This window comes from Choristoneura fumiferana, chromosome 16 (genome assembly GCF_025370935.1).
Source record: "Choristoneura fumiferana chromosome 16, NRCan_CFum_1, whole genome shotgun sequence".
NCBI classification, from domain to species: domain Eukaryota; kingdom Metazoa; phylum Arthropoda; class Insecta; order Lepidoptera; family Tortricidae; genus Choristoneura; species Choristoneura fumiferana.
Window position 1 is genome coordinate 16,077,861 of NC_133487.1, and position 15,852 is coordinate 16,093,712.

A 15,852-nucleotide genomic window follows, 5' to 3' on the forward strand; every position below is an offset into this window, starting at 1 on the left:
CAAGCATACCAAAAGCTTGCGCGAGTGGCGCGAACTTCCGAAACTTTTACCGTATCAATTATTTATTATGCTTTCAAATAAAAACATCGAAAGAAATAAAACAAAACTGTTTGTCACGTACTTTATTCGACATTGTGGCTTATTTAATTAATACTTTTGTTAACGAATTCTATTTTGATCGCGGACGGTAAACAATGGTTGAGCAGGGGTAAGGCCCATTCTTCACCAACTTTTTGGCAATGGTCCGGATGGAGAGTAAAATTCTCTCGCTGTGGGGCAGACAGGTGATGACGGCCATGCAGCGAGCTGGATTGAGAATTTTTTGTACTGGCAGGCCGTCGACAAGGATCTGTCAAATAAGAAGTTAATAATAATTAGTAAATTGTGTCTTAAGGGCGGTAAATAATGAATTACGAACGAGAGTCTATTAGAAGCCCGAAGTCGCAGACGAGGGTTTAATGAGTCGATGTTCGTAATTCTTACCGCCCGTGCGACATACAATTTTCATCACTTGCAAGTAAAATTGTATATTTGTAAAAGAAAAAATATAATTCTTCCAAATATTGGCGATACTTAGCTGTGCTCGCAGCGTCGCCCTCACCTCCCTCGGCATGCGCCGCAACGTGCGTGTGCATGTGGTGGTCCATGTAGTCCTGCAGCAGCGCGCGCAGCACCATCAGTAGGTACGGGTACGGGCACGGACTCATTTACCGACCTTGGGCTTCATGGCAAGAAAATGTGTACGCGCAATGACTCATTTACCGACCACGGGTTTCATGACAAGCACATTAAGGTCGAGGGTTTTATTTGGGGGGTTGCAACCAAGGTAGCCTGCATGTTAAGACAGTGTTTACGAGCAAGTGTGATGAAAAATAATATACCTAATACCATGAACCATCGACATCTATGTCCCTTAGTACCTTACGGCACATAGATGTCAATGCCATGAACGTACTACCTAAACGGGACCGAGCACTTGCAGCTCAAAAGCACGACGAACGAGATAGCTAGTACCGATGCTCTTTGTCCCTTTCAATAGGGTGACCATACCTAAGATTTTTGTGAGACAAGTTCAATCTTCCTGGTAATTGTTAATTATAATCACTGAAGCTTTTTCAATAGCTATGGAAAATTTCTAAGGGATTAGGGACGGATAATTACGAAATTAATAATACCAAGGTACAAGGTATCAATTAATATGAAATAATAAGTGCAGCACCTAAAGTTTTGTTTGGAATCTGCAACGGAGTCTTTTTTGTGTGTAGTTAAGCAACGGGTTAATAAAATTGCTTATGCAAGGCAATATGCCATCTTTACAATATAACAAATTATGAAAAATCGTGAGCCAACTTACGCACAATAATTAACATAACTCAGCTACCGATAATTATATTATCTTCTAAATTGATTACTCGGCATCGTTACTAAAATTGTAACTCAGCTACTTTATTTAATAATAGTACCTACTACAGTAAGGACACACAATACAAAAATCATGGTCAACATAGTCGTTAGATTTTAAATAGGCAGGTAATGGTATTTTATTGGCTGGCAAGATGAAAGAACGAGACAAATGGCATCGGTTGTAACTATCCCTCTCATCGTGAATTAACATCTATGTTAGACGCTATGGAAAAAAAATACTTATATAGTCCATAGTTTTTTTCGTAAATACAAATTTTCAGAGTTCTCGGTCTCGTTTGGGTAGTAGGTCCATGCCTAATACAGAATTCAAATCTGCGATAAGATGAGCTCACACATAACGTACGGAATATTTAAAACGTTAATCCCCTATTTTCTGTCATTGGTTTTATAAAATCGCGAATAAGTAAGTAACATGGTACTTACATGTTATTATTTATCTCTGATTAACTAAATAAATTATCAATCTCAAAAATGTTAAAGTTCTCCGTTTCACCCACTTAAGGAATCCATCAAGAGATAATAAGAGTATAAGTACCTATAATATATGTTTACATTTCACGCTTGTCGAGCAAGCTACAAGGACAAGGCAAAAGTGTATTTTTTATATGATAGGGGAAAACGAGCAAGCTGGTCACCTGGTGGAAAGCAATCACCGCCGCCCCTAAACACACAAACATAAATTGAATTTGCCGGCCAAGATAAGAGTATAGGCTCGTTTTTAAAGATCCCTAAGTTGTACCGGGGAACTTATCTTACGAGTTAGTGTGTGCAAATGGGCAGTCTCTGGTGCATCAAGATGGTTTAGCTACAAAATGACCTCTTAATCTGTAATCATTGTAATATGATGAAAATTATCACTAACTTCGTATCCTTGTACATCATTAGCTGCTTTTGGTTTTTCCCATTTCACCGTAACCGTGTGATCCGAAACCCTTCGCACGCCGAGAAAGCAGACTTTCATGTCGTCGAGACCGTTCTTGGACTTCTGTAAAGTTTAATCAAATCATTACCTTTGTTTCTTGGCCTACGGTATCGGATCAGAAATGAGGAGATACGGAGAAGAACAAGGGGCACCGACATAGCCAATAGAATTAGCTCGTTGAAGAGGCAATGGGCAGGCCATATAGCACGACGAACAAATGGCCGTTGGGGCTGAAAAGTTTTCGAATGGAGACCGCGGATCGGCAAGCGCAGCGTGGCACGTCCACCAACGAGATGACGGATGACCAGAGGCCGTATTGCCTATCGTTTTTGATGCTCGTGATCGCAATCAAATGACAGATTTTGCATACAAAAACTGTCATTTGATTGCGATAGCGAGCGCCAGAAACGTTAGGCAATACGGCCTCTGGTCAAAGCCGCGGATTCACGATGGAAAGCCCGCTTCCAACCGAACCAATTGGAGATATAGACCTCCAGTCCAGTCCTCCAGATAGGATGGCCTATGTCCAACAGTGGACATCCTACGGCAGATATGATGATGAGTTACTTTGAGTTTATTGGTACGATTTTGTGGGATGAACGTTGAAGGGATGGTTATCGATAGCCGCCTCAGCTCAACCGAGGACAGGAAACATAAATGAAACTAAAAGAATTCTAAACAAGAGTAAAAATTGAACTCCAAATAGGCCTCTACTAGTGAAAGATATTTACTAACTATACCTATTTACTATATAGGTACGTAACTAAACATGCATTAATAGAAACAAAAGGATGTTTTCTTTTTGTGTAGAGCGAGAATAGCGAGATGATTTTAAATCCACTTGAATTTCTTACGTTGAGACTTTGCAGTTCGGTACTGCCCAAAGCACTCTGCAGTGTCGTAGAGCCCATAGATTTTGTCAAACCCTTCATTGTACTCTTCTGTTCCTCTAGCTCAGTCTACAAAATAATATGAATTACTATTAAATGCGATCCACGGACCTAACCGAGGAGTTTTGGGAGTAGAAATAGGTGACACAAGAGAAGGGATAAGTTTTTAGCTAGTACTGGGCTCAAACTCGTTTCCAACAAACATTTATTTACGACAAAATGTAATCTTTGGGGTCTTAGGGAGGTGGAAGAAACTTTTAACTTATCCTGTACCTACCTATTTCTCATACGCGAGGCTATGTACTTATCTTGGTTTACTAATGTTTCGGCGAATAACGTTTGGCAACCTGTTTCACTTCGCAACTTTTCATTTCTTAACTGTTTAATATTTCTGAAACTGTAAATATTTCAGGATATTTATAAAACTAACCTAACCTAACCTCAAGGGTTCTACACGATGACCCTGAAATAAATCCTGAAATATTTACAGTTTTAGAGTTTGCGAAATGAAAAGTTGCGAAATGAAACAGGTTGCCAAACGTTACTTTTCGAAAAGGCAGTACTCGACTTATCTTACTTCACATCGAAACACAGATACCAAAATTTACGGTCCTACATTAAAACAAATGTTTGAAAATACACAACCAATCGTTGAACGTTTCGGGTGACCAATATTTTGTCTGTTGCATTTTTGGCAGAGGAGAAAGCGCGTTACTACTTATTGCTGTATTTTGTATTCTATTGTCTGACTGACGCAATCTAATGCTGACTGCTGACATAGGCAATGCCTTCTTCATCTTGGAAATTAGCAAATTAAAAAGAATGACTAACAGTGTCCAGCTTTTACCAAAACATGTATTTAGTTTACCATTATTCTCGCAATGTTTTCCTTGCTTATGTTGTGAATCGCGGGCGCAGCAGGTAGGGACTCTGTCGTACCCCAATTCTTTACGAGCTGTAAAATAATTAGGTTGCCTTAAAGAATAGTAAGGTAGAAATCTTGTTAACCTAGTTCCTTAATAAAGTATTAAAGTAGGGACGAGACAATATTTTTCTAAAGTTTGGTAACTACTTATTATCAAACTCAATGAATACGAATTCTACTCTACAATGTTTAATATAATTTAAGTAATTGATTCTTGTACCGTTGCAGTGTTTTGGGTTGAAGGTACTTTCACAGGATCCATAGCCTCAATCTTGGATGGCTCAATGACTTTCATCGTAGTTTTTGTTTCTTTTGAAATATCTGTGATCGTATCCACGCCCTGAATTTTAATAATTTTTGTTAAAATTGTTAAAAAGTTAATTAAAGAAACTAAGTAAGTAATTTGATAATAATATTAAGTAGGTACCATAATGTTTTGTGCTTTAAGTTCTTCAACAACCGCTAGAATATTGCTAAGCCTGGTTTCATCTCCGAAAGCATTTCCAGACTTTGATTTCTTCTCTATTTCGCACAACTGCTTTACGAGTGTCTTCATTTTTTGTTTTATCAACTTTTTCAACGTATCACAATCGAATGTTTGACTTTCAGCTGGAATAAGATTTATTTCACTCAATTTTGTAACGTGAGCTGTTCGCTGCATCAATTTTCTGTATATATTATAATATTTCTCAGTGAGTTTCATCTCGTCTGGTTGCTTATCATTTATTACTTCACCAGCTTTTTGGTTTAATAAATCGCTAATAGGGTTTACTGAACCATTAATTACAGAATTATTTTCATAGCACTTATCAACAAAATCTTCACTGGTGCTACTTCGAAACTTGTCACTGTAATTTAGGCATAATGATTTTAAGGAATTTGTTGTTATCGTACCAATTGATCGGTCTACTGTGACTTCATCAATAACTGAAAAATTTTCTCCATAGTTATCTCTTGTCGAGATGCTTTCTGTTTTGTGAATAGGTTTTTTGGCATTTTCATCTATCAAAGGCATTTTTTTATACAGTGGTGAAGAATTATTTACTTTATTTTTGAAGTATTCATGCGTTTGAGATATATAATCAGGTCGTGGACGTGCATAACATGAATTATAATTAAAATTGTTAAAAATTGACTCATGCGACTGTTTTAATTTTTTTGAAATACTTTCATATTCTAAGTTTGCCCTTTCATATTTCTCTAACAGTCGACCTAATTCAAGAGAAAATTCTTTAGCTTTCTGTAAAGTTTTCAGTGCTCTTTCGTAAGGTGCACTTTTTCTTGGCAATAGCAAATCAATCGTATTAACACTAGAATATGGTCGAGGGTTGCCATTTTCAGTTTTCCAAGCACAATATTTATTTTGCATATCACCTTCTTTTCTATTTAATGTTGTCTTGCGACGATTTTTTTCCACAGCGGAATCTGACTTGCCATCAGGGAGATTTGATTTGAAATAGGTTTCAAATCTATTACACAAAAAGCAGTCGTCATCTTCAACACAGCTAGTACCATCGTAAAAAGTTTGTGTGACTTCGTTGGCATTCATCTTGCTTAAATCATTTTGATCTTCACAGGTAGCGCAACATTGGCAAATGTTGCATTCGCACTGTTTTACTTTATATTTTGGAGGTGATCTAATGTTGTCGTTGCCATATGTTTCCAAAAGGTTCATTATATATTTTTTATCATTCTTAACGTGTATAGACGCGCTTAAACTATCTACTTTTTCATTCGGGGAAGAAATAGTGAGTTGGTGGGATTTTCGGCTATATGTTATACTGGAGTTAGACAAATTTAGTAAATTGTGTGTAGACAGAGGTATGGATAATAATGAAGGGGTTTGTGATTTGTAACAAGTACTTGGATCCATGGCGTCTTTAAGACAAGCAGTAATAACTGACTCTAACACATTGTTTCGTGTGTAATGCTGGTCTGGTATTTCTAGTTTAGCTCCTGAAGAGGATGATTTTGATGTCGAAGCGTAATAAAACTCAGTTAAATCCTTGTCTTCCTTCTTTTTTTCAAAAATGTCGTGTGTTTCGCCGTTTTCGTTTTTGCTATCATTTAAATCTGAGTTATTTCGTTTTCCGGATGATAGTTCAGAATTATAGAATGGCGGCTTAAATTTACGCTCTGGAATCACATGATATATCGTTAAGTTTTGTTTCGATATTTTGTGTGCACTAGCTTCATTTTTGAATACATTTGATTGTCCTCTTGAATGTTTGAGCTGTGTGTATTCGCTGGATTTACTAAGAAGTTCAGGCTCTGATAAAGCATCATTTTGAAGTATGGATGACCTAATAAATTCTTCATTTTTGATGGGATAGAAATCTTCGTCAAACAATTTATCATTGTTTATATAGTTTTTATCGTCATTGTTTCTTCTTAAAGTTCTCTGTAAAGAATCGCATTTGCAAGAGGGGCCACAATTGCATTTGTTTGTACCACATGTTATTGTTATTGGTAATATGCTACTAATATCGTCTAAAGGTTGCAGCGCTCCTTCGCAATAGAGACAGTCGCAAACCTGACACTCGCAGTTTTTAGTTTTTGAGTCTCCGAAATTCGTTTGATTTCCATTTGAACACAACTTACACTCGCAAGGCGAACATTTACAAAATGTTGCATGCACGCTAGGGATTTTTACAGCTTTTAAACTCTTATTATCACAAATTTGAGAAGTTTTTGAATTTTTCAAATCTTTATCCTTGCATTGACACACAATACATTCACATACTTTACACATGCATTTTTTCGTGTTAGATTGTTCGCTCTTTATTGGGAAATGTGTGGTGTCTTTCGCAGCATAAATGGAAATTGTTTGGTCTGGTTTTGATTGTTTTGTGTTTTTTTTCAAGGGATTGATATACACTGTCGCTCTATGTATATTGAAATCATGGGGGTTACGATCGAAAGGTTTGCTCATAATTCCACGGCGTGTTTCGCATCTACAGGAGTCAGTGCCGTTTGGTTCACAAGCCTCGTTCATGCATGCTTCGCAATGGCAGTTGGGATGTCGGTTGATGCCAGTGGACATTTCATGCACGCGGTTAGGTGATAAGTTCAGACCTCGGTGCGTGCATCTGGTGCAGTCGCAGGGAGAACACAGACAGTGTGCTCTTTGAGATCCTTCTTCCATGGGAGCCACTATGATTGTTTTAGTCTTGTGAATCACCATGGACTTGCATTCGACACACTGGCAAGGCTTACAGGAACACGGCTCGGGATTACTCTCTCCGCACTGAACACATTCGCAAGGCTTGCAGTCACATTTTTTGGACTGTCTTATTTCATTTTCTGTCTTATCTAATTGCATAAGAGGTATAATACGGGGATCGACGCCTGAATTAGTTAAACCTTTTCTATAATTAGTGCAGTCTTTACAATTACACGGTTCGCAGTCACAGGGTTTATCTGGAGATGGAAGTGACTTTCCTATTAGGCATTCGCAAATCTTACAAGTACAAGCGTCGTATGCCTCTTTTATTTTCTTGAAAATATCATTTGCGTTTGATAGAACTTTTTGTGGTGCGCGTGTCTTTTCAACCGAAACAGATTCTTTGTAATCTTTAAACGATAGGTTCATAATTTGTGCGCTCAAGTGGGCGGTAGTATTAGACATGCCCTTTTGAGAATTGTTTTTACCTACTTTCTGGACTTCGGCTGCGTCTTTTTCGTTTTCAGCTACGTTCACATCTAGATCATCGGTAACGTTTTTGTTAAATTTGTAACGTGTCTTGCTTTCTGTGGCATTAAGATCCATGTTTAGTTTAAAGACGCGATTGGACGTGTCAGTGTCATTAGCTACTCTTGAGTTTGAGCGTGCCTCTTCTCCATAATAATAAACAGACGTTTCGTATTCTCTACATTTGTTACAACGATTAGTTTCGTTTATTTTCACACCGCAGAAAGAGTTATCGCAATCAGTACAAGAGCAACGTGTGATTTTGGAGGGGGCGCGACAACCCGAGCCACGGGAAGCCTCTCGGTTCATTGTTAGTTTGTTTTTTTGCATTGGGCGGGACGATCAGCTTTCTTAGAGCTGGTGGAACCACCAGAAGTGCTGGACGCGGAACTGCGGCAACAGGAGCTTGCAGATTTAATTACCTGTGTATGAGAAAAAGTCGACTTAGCAAAATACCTGCACCGAGGAAATGAATAAATATTAGATATCACCTGCCCATTAAATGAATATCGCCACATGTAGTTTGCAAATCGCGAAAAGGATGTAAGTTTTCATAGAATTATAAGTTCCAATAACACTATTAAATTTTTCTACAAATCTCAGTTAAAGAGAGCAAAAAGTGAGGCCGATAAAATTACGTCTCGACATGTGCAAACAATGCAAATTACCTACTACAGCTAAATATCGTCAAGTAAAATAAGCACACGGGTGCGAGGCGAGGCGTAGTTTTTCCCGGCCTCACTTTGTTGTTCGCGGAATTCTATCTTTATTTTTTATTGGATTTCAGCTACGAATTTCATTTCGCCTTAGTCCACTATACCTATAAGATTTAAATAATTAGAATTAGAGCTTCATTCATGGTATTCTTAACAATATGATAGATTAGATAGGATCGTCAAAAAAGCTACTAGCTAAGTACCAGAGATGTACGAGGATGTCTTGCGAGGATTGTGTTTGTAATGAACCATGAACCAATATAATCGCTTCATCGCGTATCTCTAATGAAACAAATCGGCGGAGTGAGGGTATTTTTAGGTAAATAAAGCGTTTCTTTGGTTCATGAAAACATATTCCTCGTAACGCATCCTCACACATCTCTATTTTTTTTATTATTCGACTGGATGGAAAACGAGCAAGTGGGTCTCCTGATGGTAAGAGATCACCACCGCCCATAAACATTTGCAACACCAGGGGTATTGCAGATGCGTTGCCAACCTAGAGGCCTAAGATGGAATACCTCAAGTGCCAGTAATTTCACCGGCTGCCTTACTCTCCACGCCGAAACACAACAGTGCAAGCACTGCTGCTTCACGGTAGGATTAGCGAGCAAGATGGTGGTAGCAATCCGGGCGGACCTTGCACAAGGTCCTACCACCTGCAAATCTCTGATGAAAACGCAGCCTCCAAGAGGCACGAAATACACTGCGCAGTAGTCTATGGGGGCTAGTAATTAAGTATACTACCTACTACTCTGCCGCTTCTCAATGTAGGTAAGGTTACAGTACAAAAAAGAAGCAGTATATAACGTGTTCATATAAACGGCCGGAACGCAAGTTATTTATTAAAATTCAATTCGCGACACGGAGTTAAGTATCTTAAAAAAAATAAAAACAAAAAAATAAAATTTTAAAATATTCTAGTATTAGTATTTAAGGACATAATATTTTATTATTATTATACTAGCTATGTTACAAACTGCGCCACAATTTTTTTTTGCATCAGGATTTTAAGATCCAAGAATTTCAAATCTGGCAGCAATTTCCTTCAGAATCTGTTGCGATTCGTATCACACGGCTATGACCTACCCGCCATGAATTTTAGCTATGAGCTGGCAACCATCGACGCGAGTTCGGCGGTTATCGTCAACGACTCACGCGAAAAAATCTTAATACGAGATTTCAAAAATATATAATATTAATTTTCGGTATACTGCTTTTTTAAATAGATTAAAAAATTAATGTTAGAATACGAACCGCTATTTTTGTCTGTCTGTGGCACCATAACTCTTACACGGGTGGACCGATTTAAACGCGTTTTTATTTGTATCGTTTTTTTGTTCTTAGACTGTTTATCAAACACGGTTCACGTACTTAATTTATACTTGTAGGTTCACACACCTACTTAGATATTATTAGACATGTTTCATCAAAATCGGTTATCTTGATAAGGGTAGTATACCTACTTGCTAACTGTAGGTGTAGATATCTAACAGTAGAGTACCTACGCCTTGTTCCAAATAACTTATTTAAAAGATTACACTGTCTTACATTCATAATATTTTATTATTACTGTATATTTGTTATTATTGTGTATCAGGAAAAAGTATTGAGTACGTTACGTGCGATTTGAACTCGTAAACTGTCCCTTGTCCGTCGCTGCTATTCCGTTGGATCATTTATCTCCGACCCAAATGTCACTAATGTGGTCCTTTTTTAAATACGTGACATTTTTTTCTGGTTAATTACTTACATTATGTAATTTCTATAGTAATCGTAAATTTATCAAACATTCAGGCATGTCATAGCCACGAGCCTGTCAGTCAGTGGTTATCTTCTTTTTCTTTCTTAGTGGCTTTACTAAAAAGGATTTTACCAGGAGTTATTTTACTAGTAGGTATAGGTTCAGTCTGCAGTCACAGTTTAACTATCCAATGCTGCGTCTCCACAGGGTCTCCACCAAATGAAGAGAAATTTACCAGTGTATAACCCAAAAAAGGATTATACTTAAAAAAACGAATTTTACAAAAGCGACACTTTTTACATAATTATAAGAACTCTCAATCGACCATGCAAAGTTTAGGTATTTCAATTCCATTTATAACTATAACATACCTATTTATATCTAAACGCTAATGCATTGTAATGTATTGAAAGAAACCTTACACCTGTTGTAATTGCAACGGTCCGTGCGCATGCGCAAGTGACGATTAAAAACGGTGGAAATGACGGAACAAAATAATACAACAGCGTTTTTAAATAATAATTTTATTTCGTCAATTCATTTTTGTAAATAGAAAACCAAATTACAATTGATACAAATAGACATAGATTCGCTAATTTGTGAGTCGTGTTACATTTATTAATTTTGTCAAAAACGAAACGAAAGTGTCGAAATTCCTAAAAAAAAAACACATGGCTTTCGATTGCGTCGTAACTGGACTGATAATTTTATTTTATAAACGGCGCAAGTGAACATATTGAGATTCTTTATTCGGAGAAAAGACACTAAAACACTATTTACACAAACAACTAGAACTTGGCACGGAAACGATAAATAAAGAAATAAAACAAACATTTCGTATCTATGCGTATTATTAAATTATCCCATATAAAGGTACGAGCTTGTTCGATATTTAGCTTAACTAAGTATATATACGTATTATGAGTAGGTGTTATTATACAATCTATTTACATTCATACGATACTGGCTAAACTACTGAAGGCACCAGATTGAGGTCGGTGGAGGTATAACACCTGGAAAACAAAAAAAGAGCGGTTAAAATTTTGTTAAGTAACTACTTTAACAGGGAGCGCCTAAGTTCGCGTACTCTTCGCTAGTCATACCGTTAAGATTTTTTTCATCACACTTGCTCGTAAACAGTGTCGTAACATGCAGGCTACCTTGGTTGCAACCCCCCAAATAAAACCCTCAACCTTAATGTGCTTATCATGAAACCCGTGGTCGGTAAACGAGTCATTGCGCGTACACATTTTCTTGTCATGAAGTCCAAGGACGGTAAATGAGTCACTGCCCGTACTGATGGCGCTGCGCGCGCTGCTGCAGGACCACATGCACACGCACGTTGCGGCGCGTGCCGAGGGAGGGGGAGGTAGAGGGCGACGCTGCCAAGAGCACAGCCTAAGGCCAATATTTGGAAGAATTATATTTTTTCTTATACAAATATAAAATTTTACTTGCAAATGTGATCAAAAACATTGTATGTCGCACGGGCGGTACTAGAATTACGAACATCGACTCATTAAAGCCCTCAGTCTTCGACTTCAGACTTCTAATAGACTCTCGTTCGTAATTTCTTATTTACCGCCCTTAAGACACAATGTACTATTTTTTTAACAATTGTTTTTCGTCTTAGTGGCTTCTACTCACTCTTTGCCCTCACCCAGCAACGGTTCGTAAACAGGCTGTATTTACGACCTACTTGCTATTTGATTTCTGACTCATCATCATCATAGAGCGTTCTAACAGTAAGTTTTACTACGAATTCCCTTGTTCGGCCTAGCCATTTTACTGTGACTGGGTAAGGTTCGATCGCACATCTCTGTTCGGATGAGTAATCGTGGAAAAATCGAGGTACTACAATACTTACATACATACATAAAAATCACGCCTGTATTCCCAAATGGGGTAGGCAGAGCACACGAAACGTTACCGCTTCGTTTGACAAAAACGGTACAATAGTGACAGGTCGCTAGCCTGTCGCCTACGGTGTACCTTAACCTATGTCCTCAGTCGCCTCTTACGACATCCATGGAAGAAATGGAGAGGTGTTATTCTAACCCGACACCACACGGGTACAATACTTACTAAACAATTGCACGAGTGGGGCGGCTCTAGACGTCCGTGCTCCAAACTATCGCATTTGTGCCCAACGCACAAGATGGACAATTCTGGGAACAAAAAACATTCGCATTAATAATTTAATCAAATCAACCATGCAATAAATCAAATTCTATTAGAAATCAGACCAACGATGAGCGCATCAATGTTGATTGAACAAACGTAACGACGAGGTATCCGAAAATATTCCAACGCTAGCACCGCTCGTACAATTCTCTCAACAAAAAAGTGTGCGACATACAGGGCCCAAAAATGCAAAACATATAATAAACAGCAAAACAAGCGGCCGAATCCACCTTATTTATAATGTTAAAAGAAAATTTGGTGGAAAATCGAGTACCTCGTTCTTGTCTCGTCATAAGGTAATGTTTACAGATCAAAAAACTTACAACAATACTTTCGATGGCGTTGGCCAACTGCTCCTCCATTATCTTCACATCGCCATGATCCAAAACTTCCTGCAAAAACAAAAGCCTGATGTTCAATATGACATTACTAGACAGTTATGCTCAAATGTTGGTTAGAATCAATTTAACTATTGCCTTACTTATTCTCAAAGTTTTATGTCACATAGTCATAGTAAAGATGAAACTCTAGATCACTGTACCTATGTCTCCTAAGTCTACGGCTCCTAAATATGCTTTGTCTCCAAACTATGCTTTGTCTTCTAAGTATGCTCCGTCTCTTAAGAGCGCTCTTCATCATTTTGATGGTCCAAGAATGATCACCACCCAACTTACTTCTTGACAGACTTTGACTCCATCAGCTATTTCAGGCACGGCGGCACACAGTCGCGCAGCGGCGCAGGCGCAACTAACACTAGCGAGCCTCGCCGCGCCATGCAAGACTCCCGCGTTCCCTTCTAAACGGAGAGAGCCGAAGTCTCCCCGAGCGTCCCCCGCATAAGGGGCGCTATATGCCATAGAAGACACCGCACGCTGCCATTCCTGAAAGATTGGAATACTCTAGAATGCAGTAGTAATTTCTGTAACTTCTAATTTTGTTCGTGGATACGAGGTAAGCTCTACATTTTTGCAAAGTTTATATTTTTTTGTTATCTTGTGGTAAAAAATATTTCAATATTTTCCAACGCGTAAAGAGTGTTGACGGTGTGTACGTACAACTAATAAAAGTGATTCTTTGCAATACAATTTTTACGGAGCTATAGAAAGGTACGACTTGCTTTTACTTTAACGCATCAATTTGGAGTGATTTGGGGTGAAAGTAAATTTTATGGGTGTTTGTTGCGCAAAGTAAATAAACGTCTGTCCAAATATGAGAATAAAAATTAACCAAACTAAGTATGAAATGATCGTGTTTGATGAACGTACAGATGACGTGAGGAAGAGATTCAAATATAAATATCAAATCAAAGTTAAACAGATTTACCAGAACCATTATTACGGATTGATTAATCGTATTAGAAAGTCTAATGCTGTTAACACAGGGATTTTAGTCACAAATGATACTTTACCTCCGTGTCAGTTTTAGCATCAGCGTCGCCTATGGACCTAACAAGCTCCTTCGATATCGCCATTAAGAGGTAATTTGTGATTTTCGCTTTGGTTTCAGCAGACATGTCTCGACCGGTAACGGGAGTGATTTCCTTACAAACCCTCGTCAAGTCATCGTCGACTGTGTTGTGGATTCTGTCGAACAAGTCCTCGATAAGTTGCCCGACGAGTTGGCTTCTCATGGACGGACAGGAACACCGTGAATCTGAGGTTATGTAGCTCATGCTGTGGTGCATTCTGTCGTAGTCTGTCTTCTTTGGTACGGCCGTGTATATTGAATAGCCCTCATCCACATACTCATTCCTATCGGGCTTTAATTCTATCCGAGACGCGTGAAAAGACTGCCTCATAGTTTCGCTTCGCAACTCTTCTAGCTCCTCCGTTTTTATGGATAGTTCGTGGCTCAACGTTTTTATCTTCTCTTCGCATTTTCTCTTGCACTGAGTTAGGGCTTTTTGGGTTAAAGCTAGCTGCTTTTCCAGAGATTCGACCTGAGAACACATGTCTTCTTTAAACTGCTTCCGAGTCAGTCCATGCGTATGTACACGACACTCCGACATGCGGTGAACCGAGCCGACGACACCGTGCGACAAACGTGCAACAAGCGGACGGACATGCATTACGTTAGTGGAACAGTTAAGCGATATAAACATTGAAAATTTAAAACGTTACAATAAGCAAGACCCAAGCTCACCAACCAAGCACCAATACTTGTTCTACTTTAGAAGGACTAAATTCCTTTTTACCAAGAACCTAAGTCTTAATTAATGAACTGACATGACAACCCAAAATGGGGAATAAGAATTAGTCCACCCAAGGTAGAGAAGTTATTTTAAAGCTTTAAAAATGTTAAAATGCTTTTAAAAGTAATTTTATAACATTGTTTTTTTGGAATCTTTTTGTATTTTTTATTTAAATTCCAAATTTTTACTTTTACGGTCATCCCGTAAAACCTAAATTGAAAATACAAACTGAAATATAGATGCACAGAAAAACGGCACGGCACTCCATTGGAACTAACCGCTCACCCGGACAAGAGATGTCGTTACTAAGCAATCAAATTAAGATTATTCTTCGTATAGATGTCGCTAGCGTCACTGCTTAAGTGGCTAAAAAATAAGAAACAAACAAGATGAGATATGAGGTGCATAGGGGAAATTCGTGTCTGTACCGTTGACCATCAGTGGTGTAGCGGTATAGCACGCGGTACGGAATACCGAGGACCTGGGTTCGATTCCCAGTGATGGTCTTATTTTTCTGGTTTTTCTGTGCATCTATATTTCAGTTTGTATTTTTAATTTTATAATCCAATGCATCTTTATGCCAAGTAAAGTCAAAATCTAAAAAAAATATATATTTGTGAAGTGACTTTTTTGGTCAAATTGTATCTAGAGAGAACTGGACCAATTTCATCTCTGATAAATATTCTAACTAGTACACGATACATACAAAATGGCACAAAATCACAATACACAGAACCCACAACAACATGCTGTCAATTAAGAGAGATTCCTTTTTACAAAGAACTTACCTCCTCCTTCAGTTCACTGTTAGTGACCTCCAGATCCTGTTGGCTCTTGCACGTGCGATTTAATTCTTTACGTAGTGTCTCAAAGTCTCCTGCAAACTTCACTTCAGTTCTTTTTGTAGCCTCCCTCTGAGTTTTGAGGTCCGTGTCGAGCTGTCGGTTCAACTTGCGCAATTTGTCCAGTTCCTTCTGTAATATTATACGTGTACACTTTAGCTTCTATAGTAGATTTTTTAGGATGAAACTCCCAACCTCTACCTTTATCTCCAACAAGGAAATAATAATCACTTCTATTAATAGAAAATGGATTTAGGTGCAAATGAAGGTAGCTTAGTTCGACTTCACCCTAATAACGTTTTCAATACTGACGCATTTTTAA

General features: G+C 38.2%; 2 protein-coding genes across 9 annotated transcripts in view; both read right to left on the reverse strand.

Moving 5' to 3' along the window:
* Positions 1 to 107: 107 nt before the first annotated feature.
* On the reverse strand, positions 108 to 10,417 carry LOC141436011 (uncharacterized). Of its 2 annotated transcripts, none has more exons than XM_074098842.1 (7): positions 10,192 to 10,417; positions 4,590 to 8,275; positions 4,383 to 4,502; positions 4,106 to 4,192; positions 3,202 to 3,306; positions 2,288 to 2,410; positions 108 to 349 (listed from the first exon to the last, which is right to left on the reverse strand). In XM_074098842.1, exons 2-7 carry the CDS (start codon positions 8,181 to 8,183, stop codon positions 170 to 172), a joined length of 4,209 nt encoding a protein of 1,402 aa, XP_073954943.1. In that variant the 5' UTR covers positions 8,184 to 8,275; positions 10,192 to 10,417; the 3' UTR covers positions 108 to 169. The 2 variants fall into 2 exon arrangements, with proteins under 2 accessions (XP_073954943.1, XP_073954942.1); XM_074098841.1 differs by having other exon boundaries at positions 10,187 to 10,417.
* A 404-nt stretch (positions 10,418 to 10,821) lies between these two features.
* Positions 10,822 to 15,852, reverse strand: part of LOC141436292 (uncharacterized) — a gene marked incomplete at its 5' end in the record, with an annotated part of 183,851 nt that continues 178,820 nt past the window's right edge. For 5 of the 7 annotated variants that reach the window (XM_074099201.1, XM_074099199.1, XM_074099202.1 and 2 more), the window contains 6 exon segments: positions 10,822 to 11,326; positions 12,399 to 12,481; positions 12,821 to 12,889; positions 13,172 to 13,378; positions 13,906 to 14,436; positions 15,477 to 15,662. In XM_074099201.1, coding sequence (XP_073955302.1) covers positions 12,425 to 12,481; positions 12,821 to 12,889; positions 13,172 to 13,378; positions 13,906 to 14,436; positions 15,477 to 15,662 — 1,050 coding nt within the window. In that variant the 3' untranslated portion in view covers positions 10,822 to 11,326; positions 12,399 to 12,424. 7 annotated transcript variants of the gene reach the window in all.

Coding starts and splice junctions, on each gene's coding strand:
- LOC141436011 (XM_074098842.1), bottom strand. CDS start 8,183: ATGCAAAAAAACAAACTAACAATGAACCGAGAGGCTTCCCGTGGCTCG. Junction 4,503..4,589: donor TTAAAGCACAAAACATTATG/GTACCTACTTAA, acceptor ATTAAAATTCAG/GGCGTGGATACGATCACAGA. Junction 4,193..4,382: donor CAACCCAAAACACTGCAACG/GTACAAGAATCA, acceptor ATTATTTTACAG/CTCGTAAAGAATTGGGGTAC.